Genomic DNA, 18,577 nt, shown 5'->3' on the forward strand with positions numbered 1-18,577 from the left:
GTTTTACGTTCATTTGAAATTGACCTAGCAATGAAAAGGAGAAAAAATTAGTTTGTAAACATGCGAAAAAGTTTATGATTTTCCCATCAAATGTGTTTTCATTGTTTTTCAACTTTACAAAACTTCAATATGACGACAAGTTTTTCTTTTTTCATCTTTTAATCTAATGACAATCAAATTTTCTCTCCACCTATGTGAGCAAGTCCGAACTTCAAATTTCTTATTTTTTACCTAAGAGATATTACCAATTGAATTAATTAATACCCATAAAATTTTTATATATATTGCTCACAATTTTTTTTGTTTATAGTAACAATTTTTCAACAAATTATCGCTTATACACATCCTAATTTAAGGAGAAGAAAATTAGAATGTAGACATGCGAAAAAGTTGTCATCAATAACAAAAAAAAAAGTTACTTGTATGTTGTAACTCATGGCCTTGTTAAAATATCTCACGTTTGCACATTGTGCCAATTACTTTGAAGAACCTTCGTCTTTTGTGCGAACCTTCGTCTTTAGAATACCACCAAAAGCCATTGAACCTCTTCTGAAGAATCTTTAGACCCGTCTAGGGACAAACTTATTTGTAAACAAGTTCACGATAATCCGACAGATAATCTCTATTTCTAAAACCAAGTTAACCCTAAAGAGTAATTCATAATCACTCCATAAATGCCACTAACCAACTGCTTCATTCGAGAATAACAAAGGAATATATAGAAATAAAATAGATAAAAGGGGGGTGGTACTGTAATCATGGTTGTTACTTAACCACCAATGGTTTAAATTTATTCTTAACTTTCAAACAAATCATCATGTGTCCCGTCGGGTTACTATCTGATGCATCACATGAAAGGCATTTTCCAACCATTTAATTAACTTCGTGAGTAAGCAGTTGTGAACTAATTTGATCATACGGCCAAACACATACTCTTTGGCATACCTTCAAAATTACTCTAAAAACTACTTCTTGAAAGCAATTTTTATTTGTTCATTATGTGACTCTTGCCTCATTGTTGGTGAGTCAAAAAGATACTGCTAAAAAAAGAACTTAGGATGTATCCAAAAGCTTTAAAGCAAAGCAGTCAAAAGTTTATCATTGTGACATGCTTTATAGATTTATTATGTACGCAATCTACATGTTGCAACATTGATTTTACTATTGTTTTTTAATTAAATATGTGAAATAACATCTTATTAGGTTTATGATGTGGTGTTTGCAAATGGGAGAAAGCATCTTTGAAGCAAATGTGTATCAATAATTTAAATTTTTTCTTAATTGATGATATAAATTTATAAGAAAAGAGAGGGAGAGAGTTGATACTTCGGTTTTTCTTATATTCTTTTTAAACTTTAGGTCCTTGACAAATTTTTAAACCTTACTTCATCTATATTGTTAAAATAATTATAGAAAAAGCCATACATAGTTAAAGGGTAAGTATTATTGTTTAAAAAAAAAAACAACGCCAAGAATGGAATGGAGTATTAAAAAATTCATACTTAAGTGGTAAAAAACCATACATAATTAAAGGGTAATTGACATGTCTCAATTATGACCAATTGCAGAACATGCCCTTTAGTTTTCTCACAAACTTAGTGAAACTAGGTCTTATTACCCATTTGACATTCACCATATGTATTTGATTTTATGGTTCATAGTTCATTGAGTGATTGATCCACGTTTTAAAATATAACAACCATATTTTTGTAAGAGAACTGTTATTTAAAGTTGAAAATTATTATTTATAAAGCTCGTAAGAAACATGTAATAACTACTAATTAATCTATTATGCTAATTATTCAAGTTTCTAAGATCTTGATAGATGTATAGTTATTCTGTAATGAGAACATCCACATTTTGTTGAAGTGAGAATACTAATAAAATACAAAAACTCACAGATTTCAATTTATTGAAAAATATATTTTTTTTATTTGTTAGTGGCATTCTCACTTTTTTTACATAGAGATGTCCTCATTAGAGAATGATAATGACGACGACGACGATGATATAGAGCATATATATCTTTCTAGCATCTTGCTTAGGTAGGTATGTAATATATACCTAATAAAATAAAGTTCAACCTACCATTGGTCTTCAAATTAAAGTTTTAAACTAATAAATTTTCAGGTCTACCAGCTTAGTTGAGATTCATAATTAATTTTCCTCATGAACATAGTTTTAGTTGAGGGGATACCATAATTTGTTCATCAATGAGTTTTTATCTACTCGACATATTATATTTATATACCTTAAATAACGTTATCAGTTAGTAGTTGATCAAGATAAATATCAAGAGAGTGGAGACATAAAATTAAATGTTTGACCATAAATACTAACTCCAACTAACCAAGTTTAACTTCTCTTGTAACTGAAAACGGAACTAATAAGAGGCCTATGATTAGCTTAGTAACTTATTTGCTAACCTAAATCGGTGTCCTAAAAAACGACTTTATGTGACATGCAAGATATCATTCACAGCGACATTTGGCATTATTTCAGATACCTTGTTTTTCAAGAATAAGTTCATTCACCTAATTAAGGAAAAACGACATGGCAGCAATTCTCTTCATCTCCTATATAAGTTTGCGTTAGCCCGTCATACACTTGCAACAATTCCATTAAGATAAATCCAAAACAAGTGAGAAAATAACAAGAGTGATCAAGTGGGATTTGAAAAGGAGATAAAGAAAGAGATGGACTCCTGGGTTCGGCTTCTTCTTCTCGTAGCATGCCTTTTTCCGGCTCTCGTCGAGTGCCGGGTTCGCCATTACAAGTTCAATGTAAGTGCATTGTTCATTCATTTCATATACGTATACTTATGGATACACATATAAATACATTCGCATGTATATATGTATGTATTATTCTTAATTCTAATGATAGAAAATGTATTATTCCATTTCTAGTAAAATAAATAATCAATAATAGTCATGTACAAGTGATTGAGCCAATCTTTATGGATATAAGTTTCATAATTTGGTCTCATCAACTTGACTTAAAAATGGAAGCTTTGCATCATATAAAAGACAATTCAAAATTTATTAATTTTAACAGTTGTTATTTTTTATTTGCTGTGGGGGGATTATCTTCACAGGTGGTGATGAAGAATAGCACTAAATTGTGTTCATCCAAGCCAATTGTCACAGTTAATGGCAAGTTCCCGGGACCCACTCTCTATGCGAGGGAACATGACACAGTGCTGGTCAAAGTAGTCAACCATGTCAAATATAATGTCACTATCCACTGGTAAAAATTAATTCATCAATACCCACTAAAATAAAGTAATAATAATAATAATGACAATAACAACAACAACACAACAAAAAATAAATTAAATATTTCCACCTAAATATGTCTTTTAATTGATTCAATAGGCATGGTGTCCGGCAACTGAGAACCGGCTGGGCCGATGGACCAGCATACATAACACAATGTCCAATTCAGTCAGGGCATAGCTATGTGTACAATTTCACAATCACAGGCCAACGGGGCACACTTCTTTGGCATGCACACATTCTCTGGCTCCGGGCCACCGTACACGGCGCTATCGTCATCTTGCCGAAGCGCGGCGTTCCTTACCCTTTCCCCAAACCCCACAAGGAAGTCGTCGTCGTCCTCGCCGAGTGGTGGAAATCCGACACTGAAGCTGTCATCAACCAAGCTTTGCGGTCCGGATTGGCCCCTAATGTCTCTGATTCCCACACCATTAACGGACAACCAGGACCCATCTCCAGTTGCTCGTCACAGGGTAAACTGTTGCGCTTTGCGTAACTTTGAAAGCACAAGGGCAATTAAAATCCTTCCAGTAAACACATTTTGATATTTCTTATGTATGAATGCGCATGCAGGAGGCTTTACATTGCCTGTGGACAGCGGCAAAACCTACATGCTACGAATAATCAATGCTGCACTCAATGAAGAGCTATTTTTCAAAATAGCAGGACACAAGCTAACTGTTGTTGAAGTTGATGCCACTTATGTTAAACCATTCAAAACAGACACTATTGTAATAGCTCCAGGCCAAACCACCAATGTCCTGCTCTCTGCTGACAAAACATCCGGAAAATACCTCGTTGCCGCCTCGCCGTTCATGGACGCTCCGATTGCAGTAGACAACGCGACCGCCACCGCCACGTTACACTACTCCGGCACACTCGCCAGCTCCGCCACAACTCTCACCAGCACTCCTCCGAAAAACGGCACCGCCATTGCCAACAAATTTATTGACTCTCTCCGTAGCTTGAACTCCAAGAAATACCCAGCTAAAGTCCCACAAACAGTTGATCACAATCTCTTGTTCACAGTTGGACTTGGAGTTAACCCCTGCCCTTCTTGCAAAGCCGGTAACGGCAGCCGTGTTGTGGCTTCAATCAACAACGTCACATTTGTTATGCCAACGATTGCGTTGCTTCAGGCTCATTTTTTCAACATCAGTGGAGTTTTCACTACCGATTTTCCTGGCAACCCACCGCATACTTATAACTTTACCGGCACTCCAAAAAATCTGCAGACTTCCAATGGAACAAAAGCTTACAGGCTAGCTTACAACTCTACAGTTCAGCTAATTTTACAAGATACTGGAATCATAGCCCCTGAGAACCATCCAGTCCATTTACACGGATTCAATTTCTTTGCCGTCGGTAAGGGACTTGGTAACTTCAATCCCAAGAAAGATCCTAAGAAGTTTAATCTTGTTGATCCTGTTGAAAGGAACACAATTGGAGTCCCATCTGGGGGATGGGTTGCTATCAGATTCAGCGCAGATAATCCAGGTAAACAAATTTTTAATACTATTGATGGGTCCTCACTCACTCAATCAATCAATCAATCTTTGGGTCTCTGATTCATTATTTTTCTTTTTTAAAATTTTTGTAGGAGTATGGTTTATGCATTGCCATCTGGAAGTACACACAACATGGGGATTGAAGATGGCATTTTTGGTTGACAATGGCAAAGGCCCTAATGAGTCACTTTTGCCACCTCCAAGTGATCTTCCAAAGTGTTAAAAGAAACCTGAAAAACTATGCATATTTAAATATACAAAGCAGAGAGATCTCCTCTTCAAGAAAAAGAGTTTGCTGGAGAAGAAGGATGTAGCATAAAAAGAGAGTGTTAATAAGCGGGGGATAAAAAAGGCGAGAGACAGAATCACAGAATCCAATTATTTCTTGAGTGAATGGAAATTTTTGCTCAAGCGTGTGTGAATAATATTTGTAAAAGCGTTTCCGTAAATGAAATTTTTTCAAGAACTTGTTCATTAATTTCTTTATTCTTACTTCACTCGTTCATGATCTAAATTTTAAAGAATCTTCGCATGGGAGATAGCTTGTTTCTAAAGTGGCATAATTAGTGTAACAGATTCAAAACTGAGGATTGGCTAATCCAGACTAGAAGATGGTCGTTCTTCTGAAGGAAAATTGACTTTGGTAATTTAATTTGCAGTAACTATATATTCGTGTGTTCATTTACTTACGGCATGTCATTTCCCTATGATATCCCCTGTAACCCACTTGGCGTTTATGTCCCAGTATCCCAGCTTCATCAAATTTGTTAATTATTTACAAAGATGGTTTTTCAACCAAAAACTTAACGTTCGAACTTTTTGATTTGCGTTTACTTCGTTGGTGCTAGTTAGTGTAGTGGGTAACGTAACGAGTTAAACGAAAAAGGTCCATTGCACTCCCTCCAGTGCTCAAAGCCCGAATCAAAACCGAAAGAAAAGTTGGGCCTTTGAGTGGACACCGATGGAGATTGAGTTAACGATCTGGGCAATGCATTTCATTGCGGTTGCATGCATGCGAAGGCACCACGCCCACAATTAAAATCATGCCAATTCTTGAATTGAATCCAATTATGGGTGCTTTTAATTTGATTGGGACCCTGTAAAAGAAAAGCTCCAACGATTGCACATGAAATGGAAGAGGCTTCCCTGTGGCCACTGGCCTCCTCCTCCTTTGTTAGACACAATGGTGACAATTCAAAACAAAGATTCCATTTCTGTCACAAAAGTTTCAACTTTGATCATCATTTCGCTACAAAGACACCATTTCAATCAATCAAAAACAGAAAAGGTGATTTGGAACATTTGGAGTTCTTCTATTCTGGGACTGACAAGTACCCACGGAATCATAAACACCAATAAAGCAATTGTTGTATTGTATCCATCAATGCCGCCCCAGTACATCAAATATCCCACAAAGTCTTATTAAAAATCTCTTTTTGATTTTGGAGTGCAATACAAAAGTTGTGTAACATCAATGACGACAATACTGTCTACTGGTATTAGCAGCATCATTAACTTGTGTTTTGAGTAGCAACAAATTTCGCAATCGCAATGCTTCTCATTTTTCAGTAATTAAGCAGAGGGTAGCCAAAGTTAATGATGGTGACATCTCACCAGCGCAATAATGGAGGTCTTGAGAAGCCTTAGGGCCTGTTTAGTATTGTTTTTGAATCTGTATTTTCGAAGAATAAAAACGCAAATAAAAATGGTGTTTTGCAGTTGCTGTATTTCGAATTTAAATATGCGTCTGGTATCATTTTCTGTATCCTATATTTTAAAACTAAAAACAGTAATATGCGTTTAGTAAACACAGTTGAAAATGATAAAAATAGAGAATATGCGTTTGGTAATGCTTTTTTCAAAAACAGTTTTTACTAATCATTTACATTATATTTATAATCATAAAATAATTATTTAGCTAATACACACAAATACAACAAAATAATTTAACCAAATTTAATATAAAAAATTACATGATAATAAAGTTTAAGAATTAACATTAATTAAAAAAATTTTGACATTGTCATTGTTTTTACACCATATAATTAAGATATATATTACAACACATGATTTAAACAAAATAATTATAAAAAAATACATGATACACATTATGCATTACGTATGTAATCATGCCACATAAAAGTTGCAATTCCATCTCTTGTAGCATTCATCTCTGCGACACTTGCTGGAGATAAATCAATATTAGTAAGTGGCTTACTAGTGTCTCCTTCATCGTTGGTAACCAAATCTTGCACATCCAAATCCCCAAATAACCTATCACTTGCATTTTCTCATCGAATAAAATTATGCAAAGCGCAAAATGCAATTGGAATTAGACGTTGCTTACGTAAACTATAATTATGCATATCCCTTAAAATTGAAAATCGCGCTTTTAAAACACCAAAGCATCGCTCAATTACTTTACTCTCGATGTTTTTTGCACAACCTATTAAACTTGGATTTAAGTTGCCCTACATTGAATCTTTTTTGGCATTGTTCTAACAACTCATCACTTATAGTGTTCCAAATTTTCTTAGTGAAAGTTGATGTTTGTAAATCACCCTTTTTAACATGGTCATGTACAATACGAATAAAAATGGTTTCGGTCTGGCTAGACCAATCAGCCTTATCCTCAACATCAACATCATGTGAATCCATATCTTGAAAAATTAGAAAAAATAACACATATCAAATAATGATCAAATTCAACATAACATATACATATTTCAGCAACATGTCATACATTAAAAGCTGAATGGTACCCGAAAAAATAAAAAATAAAACATATATCAAATATTAATCAAATTAAAAACACTGCTATTAAATTTTAAGATATAAACCATACAATTTTCAATACATGCTATTAATCCCCCACTCAATTTCAGTAATGTAATCAGCATAAAGGTTGCATTGCTATGACTTTTTGCATTAATATTGATAACTAAAAGCCTTAACTTGCTTTTTGAACTTGGTTATTTGTTACTCAATGCAGACAGCTTACAACTTGAAGATTTGGGAATCATTTACCACGGAAATACCCACCCATGTATTTGGTATGCTAGTGTAGTGTTTTTGGGAACAATTTTTAGTTAATTGAAGTTCATTTTAAATAAGAGCCATGAGTTTTTTATTTTTTCTAACAATTGCGAAATTATATTACCATAGCATTTTGAGTAATCATTGCATGTCAATTATGAATTATTTATTTTATTTCCCAAAAAAAACTCCCCCATGTTCTAACTTCGGTCTCCCGAGTCCCGACCGCAAAAACATAATCCATTTTTGTAGATATAATTTAGTTCTTCAAATTTTCGTAATATAATTTGTGAAATCACCAAAATTTGATAGCATTGTCATAAGTCATAACCCTTTATAATTCTTTAATTTTATTCTAAATATTTAATCTACCATCTCACGTAACCTCATATTTTAATTAGGTTGGGTGTGGGATTAACATAAGCCCAACAACTTTATATAGAAACAAAAAATCAATCTTGATCATCAAAGCTTAAGAAGAACACGTGAAGTAAACAAAATTCCTAAGGAAACAAAAACCCTGAATCTATTTAATTCAAATATTTTAAATAAACCAAATCAGCATAAAGGAATTCCCACAAGAAATTGTTTGTTTTACTAGATTTAATCTCTAAAATAAATGAGGAAAAATTTCAGCACATAAATAAAATAATTTGTCACTACATATGAACAACCTCAGAAATTTTCAGAATTAAAAATCACTCAAATCATCTCTAAAAAATTTCAGCTCATAAACAAAATAAATACCGGCAAGTGACAGATCCGGGAGAGCAACAATGGTTGGGCAAGTGCAGATCCGAGTGAGCAACAACAAAGTAGCAGTAGACGAAGATCCGAGAGAGCAAAGGCGAAGTAGCAGCAGCTGGACGGAGTCGGAGCAGCAGCGGTTACGGCGGAGAAAGAGCAGCGGCAGTGGCTAGCACACCAAGAGCGACCAAGAGAGAGATTTGCTGCAACTGGATTGAGAAAATGGAGGGGAAAGAGGGCTGTAGTGAACTGGATTGAGAGTGAGGGCTGCAGTGAAGAGAAAAGTGAGGGCTGAAGAGGGTCACGATTTTTTTGTTGTTTTTTAATTCATTTTTAAGTTTAGTTTGTAAAATTTAGAGAACATGTTTAAGTTGTTTTCAGTTGTATAGTTATAATAATAAATTCGGATTTTGTGTTTTGTAATTTATTTTGTGAAACAAAACCACCAAACATGTTTTATGTGTGTATTATAAAAATGAAAACGAAAACAAGGCTTGCAAAACGGTACCAAACGGGGCCTTAGATTTTCATTACCAATATTTGGCATTGAAATTTTACCAGATGGCATTGCTTCGTTATATATGTGTGTGTGTACACACAGACTTATATGCATATTATTATCATAAATTTATTGATATAAATAATCAGAAATCAGCCCCCAAGGGCGTGGTCGGATAGTTGCAGTGCAGCTGTAATCTCTAGTAAAACTCGGGTTCAATTCTTAAGAGTGATAAGAGAGATAAAAATTATATTTAAACTTGTCCACTCCCTTTACCTTTAAAAAAATAATAATAATAAATCTACTTAATTTGTTATAGATTAAATCTATAATGACACGGTCTTAATTTCTACTATCGCTTAATATTCGAGAAATATACTATCCCACCCATATCAATAAAGAAAAAATATTTATTCTTACTCAATTAAATTGAAAAAAATAATTGTAATAATCGTGACTAAGGACACCCATGGGTTCGCGAATGCACTATTGTCCTTGGACTCTAGTTTCGGCTTCGATATATGAGCCATGCCAGCATTATGGAATGAAAAGGCAGCAAGGCCTTCATTAAAATATCAATTGGGGGAATGGGGACCAATCTGCCCATTCATTTTCGCTCCACTCTCTACTTTTATTTAACTTTTAGTTAAATAAAGAGCTCTTCGATTTGCAAACTCCCATCAACAAATAAAAGCGTGTATAATCTTTTTTAATTCTTGAATGAAGTTTGAGTCTACTTAATTATTTATTTATTCAAAATATTACTCAAATCGAACAAATTTTTTTTCTATTTATGTAAATAAAGTTTAAAATTTGAGATTTTTTGTACCACTTGTGAAATTTTAATTTTACTAGTTAAATTCACTAGCGCTCATTTAAGTTCATTTAAAAAAATTTTAAGAATAAGAACATGTTAATAAATATAATCCAAATTATATTTATACATAAAATTAAGTGAAATTTATTCTTATCTTCTAATAAGAGATGGTCATAGTGATTCAAACTCTAAATAAATTATAAGTCTAATTATTGGACCAACCTCTCGCCCTAATAAAAGTGAAGTCCCAATCTACATGTGGAAAGGGCATTCAAAGAAATTCAAACAAACAGAGAGCATGAGAAATTAATAATTTGGATACCCATGGTCTTGGCATTGAATGGAGTGTTACTATATAATTTTATTTTATTTTTTTCCCCTTCCTTGGAAGGTGCATTTTTTAATGTATTTGCTAGTTGTACAAAGCGCCCACATGATGCACATCTAGAGGCAGGCTTCAACACAACTACACCAGAAAGAAACGGACAATTAGACAAATAGAAAATTAGAGAAAATAATTCGTGTCCACGATCTCAGATTAATCAATTATCACTTTTAATTATTATATTTTTTTTTAAAGATAAAGATTCTTTCCATTTTTGGAAACACACAGTTTGTTTAGGCAGTCTTGTCATTCCCAAAACATTTGTTTTAAAGTTTAAACACCCTTTTCAAAGTCTCTGAGTGGGAGACAATTATTTTGAAAATTATTATTAAAAATTAGAAAAAAATCATATAATTCACATAAATAAATATATGAAGCATTTGTCCATGTTTGTGACTTCCACCATCAATCCATCATCAAGTAAGTTACTCTTAAAGAGTAATTTGGGTTCAAGTTCCAATTCGTGATACTTTCTTGATTGCCATTGACATTTTCTTTAAGGTTGATCATAGAATAGATTTAGTAACTCGTTTAGAGGATATTGGAACTACAAAACAAGCAGTGTTTCAATGGTGGCCTTTCATTTCTTGGCAAAATTGGAAAAACAATTATTGTTATTATTATTATTACTACTACTATTATTATGACTGTTGAGCTTTTAGTGCACAATTTTAGGCCAAAAGATTGAACCAACCTCTCCAACAAGCTACATGTCTATTGATTCTTTTTAAATATTTAATACATGGATTGCAAAGACGAAAGCAACCCATTAACTTTCTGCAACATGAATAATATAATCAAATGTCAAATGATTAGGATTTAGTGTTGAACTAAGTTTTTTTGTTGAGTACTGAATCAATGATTAGAATTGATTTAAATTTTTTTTTATTTTTTTATCTTGTCTAACAACTATTGATTCAGCACTAAGCAAAAATTCAGCCCAGTACTCGCTCCTTATTCAATGTCAAAATGGTGAAATAAAACAAATGTCAGCCTCAGTTACAACCATCTATCAACATATAAGTTCCATATAGAACTATAAACACCAAGTAAAATTTTTAGTCAAATAAATTATTCAAATTCTACAACCAAGGACAAAATTATGTTACCCGGATGCAACTTATCCACAGTTTTCTGATTTTCTATTTCAATTACACTGAGTATCTGTTGTTTGTTGTAAAATGTCAAAAATAAATAGTTATCATGAAATACCCAACATTATACAAAGGTTGGTAATAATTTTTTTTTAATATAATAAACCAAAGTCTAATATACAACTGAAACCCTTAATATTGTTGAATTATGCAAATTCAACACATAATCTCACAATCATTAAGGAGATTTCAAACTCCATCTTAAGGTTAAGGAAGAGAAGTGCCAACTTAGTGGAGGGAAGCGGGGAAAAAAACTCTTAGCTCATGTTTGGTTGGTCAGTTTCATTTTTATTGTTTGGATGGTAAAATTATTCATTTTTCTCCCCTTATTTTTTTTTTCCCTCTTCTCCTTTCCTCTTCTCTTCTTTCTTTATATTTCTTCAAACCAAACATGTCACAAATCTCTAATAAACGAATGTAATAATTTATCTTTCCTTATATTGGAGATGGGCCCATACGTTTCCCAGTGTCGGCCCAAAGAATCAGTTTGAAAGTCCGAACTATTAACCAATTTAAAAGGCCAAACACTCAATGGACCCCACAAAACACTCAAAAGTGTCTTGACTCGGCTCAAGCTAGTGCCGTGGTGGGGCTACAACCAACAAGCCTTTATTATGCAAAAATCAAAATCAAATGTTAGTGGAACAATTCAGCCTATTTTCTACATATTATGTCAATAAATTAAATAGCTGTGTCATTAATTATATTGTTGAACTAATATTGAAATTTCATGTCGGATTAGAGTAATTACATGTTTATAAAGTTGTACATAAAAATTGCATCTTGAATGATGTGGTCACACGTTACTTTTATTAATGCAGTGAGATTGTCAAATTAATGTTAATATGTTTGTGTAAAAAATTAATTATTATTAAATATATGACAATAATTTATTGATGTCACATTATTTGGAATATAAGTTTTGTGTCTAAAATTTGTAAGTATGGTTGCTATTCTTTCACTGCGCCAAGTGTTGTGAAATAACAAATCATTATATGAATTATTGAAAGACAACACCTGTCAACATTAACTTTTTTTTTCAAAACAACAACTTACTACATTTCCATCGCTGTCATTAGTCTAATGTTACACTGACGTCATATAGGCAAAATAGTTTTTTCATCAAATGAAGTCGAAATTTGTATTAAGTTTTAGGATTATTGTCATTTTACTACGCCAAGTATAGCATAATAAAAAACCACTACATAAATTATTGAAACGTAGCATTTCGTTGCATTAACTTTTAAAAAAACAATTTAATACATTTCCATTAGTTTACTATTAATCATGCAACAAATCAATAGCAAAGCTAACACTGTCATTTAATTATCATTACAAATTTAAGTAGAGATGATTTTTTCTTTCGCATCGAGAGTGAGACAAAATTGTAAATTCACGTGTTATTGATTTGTAATGTTTTCTTTTATTTTAAGAGTTATTCATTAAACAATTTTTTTGATATTTTATAAGTCGACTAACAGAAATGACAAAAATATACAAATTATTATTTTTAAAATGTTTATTTAATAAAGTGTTATCTTTTAATAATTCATACATCTATTTATTATTTTGGAACCCTTAATATAGTGAATGGATAAAAACGCTGGTTAGTATATTCCGACTGGTCAAATTAGCATTAATGAGAGGGAATATGACCCTTAATTAACAATGTATTAAATATGAGTTGACCATATTAATGAAAGCAACAACACATCATTAAATTTGCAGCTGGCCCTCACTTGTATTGGGGTCAAACTAATGATTTGTGTGGGCGTATAATAATAGGATAAAACTGTGGTGTAACTGTGGTACCGTGTCACAGTTGCACCCAACTGTTGGATTCTCACTTATTTAAGTGGACCCCACTCATTTGAGTGGATCCAACGGCTGGTGCAACTGTGGCACGGTACCACAGTTGCACTGTAGCCTGACCCATAATAATGTTTCTACTTAATGAACTTCTCTTCGCCACGAATTAAAAATTTGTATGCAATAAACATCCATAATCCCAAAAGTAATTACTTCATTGAAAAGTATATATTTAAATAAAAAATCGAACCGGAAAAATATTCACACGATTAGTACTTTGACTTGAAATTCCATCTAAAAAAACTAACGAAATTAATATTTTTCGTTAAAATCAAACTAAAATCAAGAGATGATCCATTACTTAGGATTAAGAGAGAGATAGACCATTACCCAACCATCACTTAAATTAAAAAAAATGATAAAATCAATTTAATAGAAATTCAGATCAAATATCATTTTATATTTTTAAACCTCATAGATTATATTCTAAGTAGAAGTATATAAATTTAGAAATATAACCGTAGAGTTTGATAATTTTTTCTTCTAAACTCGATCATTTTTTCCCATTTCCTCCTTGTAGAGACTAATTATTTGCCTTATTATAATGAAATATTTTGGATTCAAACAATTGGTTTAAAATGGACTTTCTGTTCTAATTTCTCCTTCAAGAACAAGTAGGCTGGTTAGGTAAAGAAGTCCTAATTAAGTCAATTAATATCCCATTACGCAACCAGGCACAATTTGCTTACGGAGTTTTAATTTTCACTTTTCAGTGTGATCCAATTTATTATTGCTAATGTAATGTGCTTTTTGACAGAGAGTATCATCAGCACGGGACAAACATCGCACGTGCTACAGCTAAAGTGCTAAACGTCAACTCCATTGTTCATTGTTCAAAGTTTGGATTTTCTTTGTAAAATGACAATAATATCCACAGCTAATCCTTCTTTAGATAATTTTCCATTTTATCCCTATAGTTTGCAAAAGTAACAAACAGGTCCAGTCATATTTATCAACCGTCTCACACAATGACACAATTATGCCATTTTTTTATTGAGTGATGATATAGTTATAAACTCTTGTACATAGTTATAAACTCTTGTACAAACTCATCTTGTATAAATTGATATGGTATTAATTCATTGGTTAAATGAAAATATAAAATAATAAAAATAAATCACGTGGGTCAAGAGATATTTAATTCAACTAATTTAATCATACCACATCAATTTGTACTAGAGTTTATGGCTATATCATTACTCTTTTTTATTTTTTTATTTCATTGGAAAAAATTGACAATATAACAACGTGCTACGATACTAATACATTGTTCAACATTATAATTGATTTATGATATTAGTATAATGATCTAATTTATTAGGTCATTTCTTAGTTATTAATAATTAAAGAGAAAGCAAGGCACTGAATAATTAATATACAATAATAATTTTGAGCTTTCAATCGATCAATTTTTCGTGACTTTTTTAGCATCATACTCTACCACCATAATTGACTCTTCTATATGACATAATGATGACTTATCTTTTTGAAATCAATCTTATAAGACTTATAATTTTCTTAATAAGAACTTAAGAGATTTCAAATTTAAAAAACAACTCATTGTAACATAAAAAAATCACAAAAAATAATTATAGAGTAATGATACAGCCACAAACTCTTGTACAAACTTATTTTGTATAAACTGATGTGGCATGATAAGATTGGTTGAATTAAATACCACTTGGCCCACATGATTTGTTTTTATTAATTTATATTTTCATTCAACCAATGAATTAATGCCACATCAGTTTGTACAAAATAAATTTGTACAAGAGTTTGTGGCTGTATCATTACTCATAATTATAACCACTACAGACATGAGTTTGAGTCAAAGAACTACACTTACATGAAGAGAAAAGATAAAAATTAATAGTAAAAAAAAAATACTTTCCCTAATGGAAAGAAGAAGAAGAAATAGAATTGATGATTACAATGAGAAAAAAATTTCCAAATGTAATTAATAAATCACTTACATAAAAATTAAAATAAATAATTTGAATATATGAGAATTGTATCAATAGCAAACTACCTAAGTCTTATTTGACTATGATAATTATTTCATACGTATACTAAAAGTATAATGTTGAATGCACGCAAATCCCTCAATTTTTATTAACGAAGTTATTATGAATGACGAGTGACAACGACGGACGAACATAACATGTGGACTCATATGTTACTTTTGTAACCCATAGGGCTAATTTTGTAATTACACATCTTCACTAACCAAGAAGCACACTACAGTCGCCAGCTAGCCTATTACGGATTGTCCTTTTTGAAACTCGAATCTGATTGGGTACCGCTCACACGTATAATTAGAGTCCTTTTTCTTTAGCCGCAGGGCGCCCACAAACACCCAGTCAACCAATCACAACTCTACAGCATTCACTCTCTTTTTCTGCTCATTCTCTGTTGCATAGATCCCTCCCTCTCTCTTTTATAGCAACTACAATACAAATTTACTTGCTGTGCAATTTCAATTCACTTATTTAATCCCACTTTCTTCTTCAGTTTGGCCAGCTGAAGAGAAAAGCAAACCAAAGCTTCGTTATTTTTTTTTCTTTTTTCAGCTTTTACCACTTAAATTATCAAAAGCCACTCTGCTTCCTCTGTTTTTTGCATTTCTTTTCATGGTTTGTTAAGGAAGTATTGTACCTCACTTGAAAATTTTAAAATTTATTAAAGGGTTGTGCTTAGTCTGGCGATATATGATCTGGGTTTTGTTTATTTTCTTGTTTTAGTTTTGGTTTATATTGGTGGTGATGATTGTTGATCGTCTAGGTTTGTGTTGTGATTAAACTGAGATCTGCTTTTACTCTGTTGTTTCTGGAATTTTCCTTGTTTTTTGGAAAGTTGAAAACTTTTTTCAGATTCCTCAATTTGTGCTTGTCTGAAAAAGTTTTTGCTCATATTCCAATCAAATGCCTTCTTGATTTGATGCTTCTTTTGTCATAGAAAAAAACGTCCACTCCTCTGCATTTGCTATCCGGGTTCTCTATATTTCAGAGAGAGAGGTCTTTTATCTGCTAAATTTTGTAAGCCATCTTTGTTATGCTAGCTAGATTTTACTTCACTTGTACCGTCTAAAACGATGAACCGAGGAATTGAAATCCTCTCACCTGCCTCGTATCTTGAAAACTCCAACTGGTTGTTTCAAGAAAGCAAGGGGACTAAATGGACCCCTCAAGAGAACAAGCAGTTTGAGAATGCTTTGGCTGTGTATGATAAAGATACCCCTGATCGATGGATTAAGGTAGCAGCAATGATTCCAGGGAAGACGGTTGGTGATGTGATCAAACAATACAAGGAATTGGAAGAGGATGTTAGTGATATTGAAGCCGGGCTAATTCCAATTCCTGGTTATGGTAATGATTCTTTCACATTGGAGTGGGTTGATAGCAATCAAGGATATGATGGTTTGAAGAATTTTTATGGTCCTGGTGGTAAGAGAGGCTCATCGACTCGGCCTTCTGATCAAGAGAGAAAGAAAGGAGTTCCTTGGACTGAAGAAGAACACAGGTAGTAATGTCTCTTGTTATTATGCTAGTCAATGATAACTTGTTGGATAAGAAAGTATCCGAAACTCAATATCATGTATTTAATATGTTTTATGTAGAAATGAAGCTGCAGTAAGTCTATTTTGTATGATTCTTTGTTTATGGCATGAATTTTGATTACTTAAGATCTTTGATTCATCTTGTCAGTGAATCTGAGTTTGGTACGTTTTCATGGTTCAGCTGGGTTTGAGTGGCTTATAAAATGCCATATGTGGATGTCTTTTTCGCTTGTGATTGTCTAGTTCTTGGTGGTTTCATAACACTGCAGCAATTCATCATGTGTGTTTTTTTTTTTTTTTCAATTTATTTCCCTGCAGGCAATTTCTAATGGGTCTTAAAAAGTTTGGTAAAGGGGACTGGAGAAATATCTCCCGCAACTTCGTGACCACTAGAACCCCAACTCAGGTGGCAAGTCATGCTCAGAAGTACTTCAATAGGCAGCTTACTGGGGGAAAGGATAAGAGGAGATCTAGCATCCATGATATTACAACTGTTAACCTGGATGAAACTGCAACTTCTTCATCAGAAAATAATAAACCTCCATCTCCCAGTCCTTCCGCTGCAGTCATCCAGCTGCAGCAGCAACCAAAAATGGTAGACATGAGTAATGAGCAATTTAACTGGAAATCACAAAACGAGGGAACAGCCATGCTTTTCAACTCAATGAATGGGACTGCATTCATGGCTCCTTTTTGTGGAATTTCTTCATATGGACCTAAGCTGCAGGAACAAAATCTGCTTGGAGGAAATCTAAATGGATCTCAGTTTGGAGCTTACAGTGCCTATTTTCAGATGCAATCCATGCAACACCAGTGAACGTACATAATGGGGGGAATGCTGAAGGTATTTATATGAGGCATCTTAGTCAGTGATGTCAGGGTACTTCATCCATTCAGCATCTTGGTTATATGTGAATATGTTGATGAGGAGTCAAGTGAGTCCATAGTATCAGACTCTACACTGATCAGTTAGATTGTTCTATCATTTATTGGAATTCTGGATCTCTGAACCATTAGAGAAGCTTATTAATATAAAGCTTGTGCTTTTATACTTGTTGTACGTTAGCTGTATTTGTTCGTTGTCAGAAGGCATTCTCAGATTGAGCTTGCTTATGCTATTAAGTAGTTCCGCATAGGTAAAGAGCCATGTACCACCTGATGAAGAGGTCTATATGGTTAAAGTTGCTTCTAGTAGGTTATGCAGATTTAAGTTTTGCATGGTGAGGATAGAATCATCTGTGGTAGATTTGAAAGACAGAATGTTTTGGGCAAGCAACTATTGTTTATATGATTGTTGGTGATGAAATTACATGAAGCAGGATCCCTTAAATCTATGGTGTTCTTCTACTAGGTGGCGAACTCATATTGTTGTAAAAATTCTACCTCTATGGAATAAAATTAAAAGTTGGCAGTTGTTCAACTTAATGATCTGCTATGAAACTTTATGTACTGTTAATAGTGCTTTTCTCCTGTAATAAATTTTAATAATTTGGTGAGATCTAAAACAGAGGTATGGTTCTCACGCAGAGATTGTGTAGTTTCTGTGTTCTGTACATGCCAAAGTGGAAGCAGTTGATTTAGCCAGATCATCTATGCTCTGTCCAAATTTGATGAGTCACATTGCAGTGTTTTTTATGACATTATTTTAATGAGTGCTTTATTCTGATGCCTTTTTGCTAAAGTATGTTTTATACATTTGATGGAAATTAGTTGACTGAATTTGGACAA

The 18,577-nt window shown here is 32.9% G+C and overlaps 2 protein-coding genes across 2 annotated transcripts; both read left to right on the top strand.

Moving 5' to 3' along the window:
* Positions 1–2,631: 2,631 nt before the first annotated feature.
* Positions 2,632–5,225, top strand: LOC18037896 (laccase-4). Its single transcript, XM_006429246.2, has 5 exons — positions 2,632–2,783; positions 3,098–3,249; positions 3,378–3,751; positions 3,852–4,775; positions 4,879–5,225. The coding sequence occupies exons 1-5, from the start codon at positions 2,697–2,699 to the stop codon at positions 5,007–5,009; spliced, it is 1,668 nt and encodes a 555-aa protein (XP_006429309.1). The 5' UTR covers positions 2,632–2,696; the 3' UTR covers positions 5,010–5,225.
* A 10,403-nt stretch (positions 5,226–15,628) lies between these two features.
* On the top strand, positions 15,629–18,279 carry LOC18037994 (transcription factor DIVARICATA). The gene is made up of 2 exons (XM_006429247.2): positions 15,629–16,812; positions 17,168–18,279. The coding sequence occupies exons 1-2, from the start codon at positions 16,385–16,387 to the stop codon at positions 17,664–17,666; spliced, it is 927 nt and encodes a 308-aa protein (XP_006429310.1). The 5' UTR covers positions 15,629–16,384; the 3' UTR covers positions 17,667–18,279.
* The last annotated feature ends 298 nt before the right edge of the window (positions 18,280–18,577 follow it).

Source organism: Citrus clementina, unplaced genomic scaffold (assembly GCF_000493195.1).
Source record: "Citrus clementina cultivar Clemenules unplaced genomic scaffold, Citrus_clementina_v1.0 scaffold_6, whole genome shotgun sequence".
In the NCBI taxonomy this organism is placed as follows: Eukaryota; Viridiplantae; Streptophyta; class Magnoliopsida; order Sapindales; family Rutaceae; genus Citrus; species Citrus x clementina.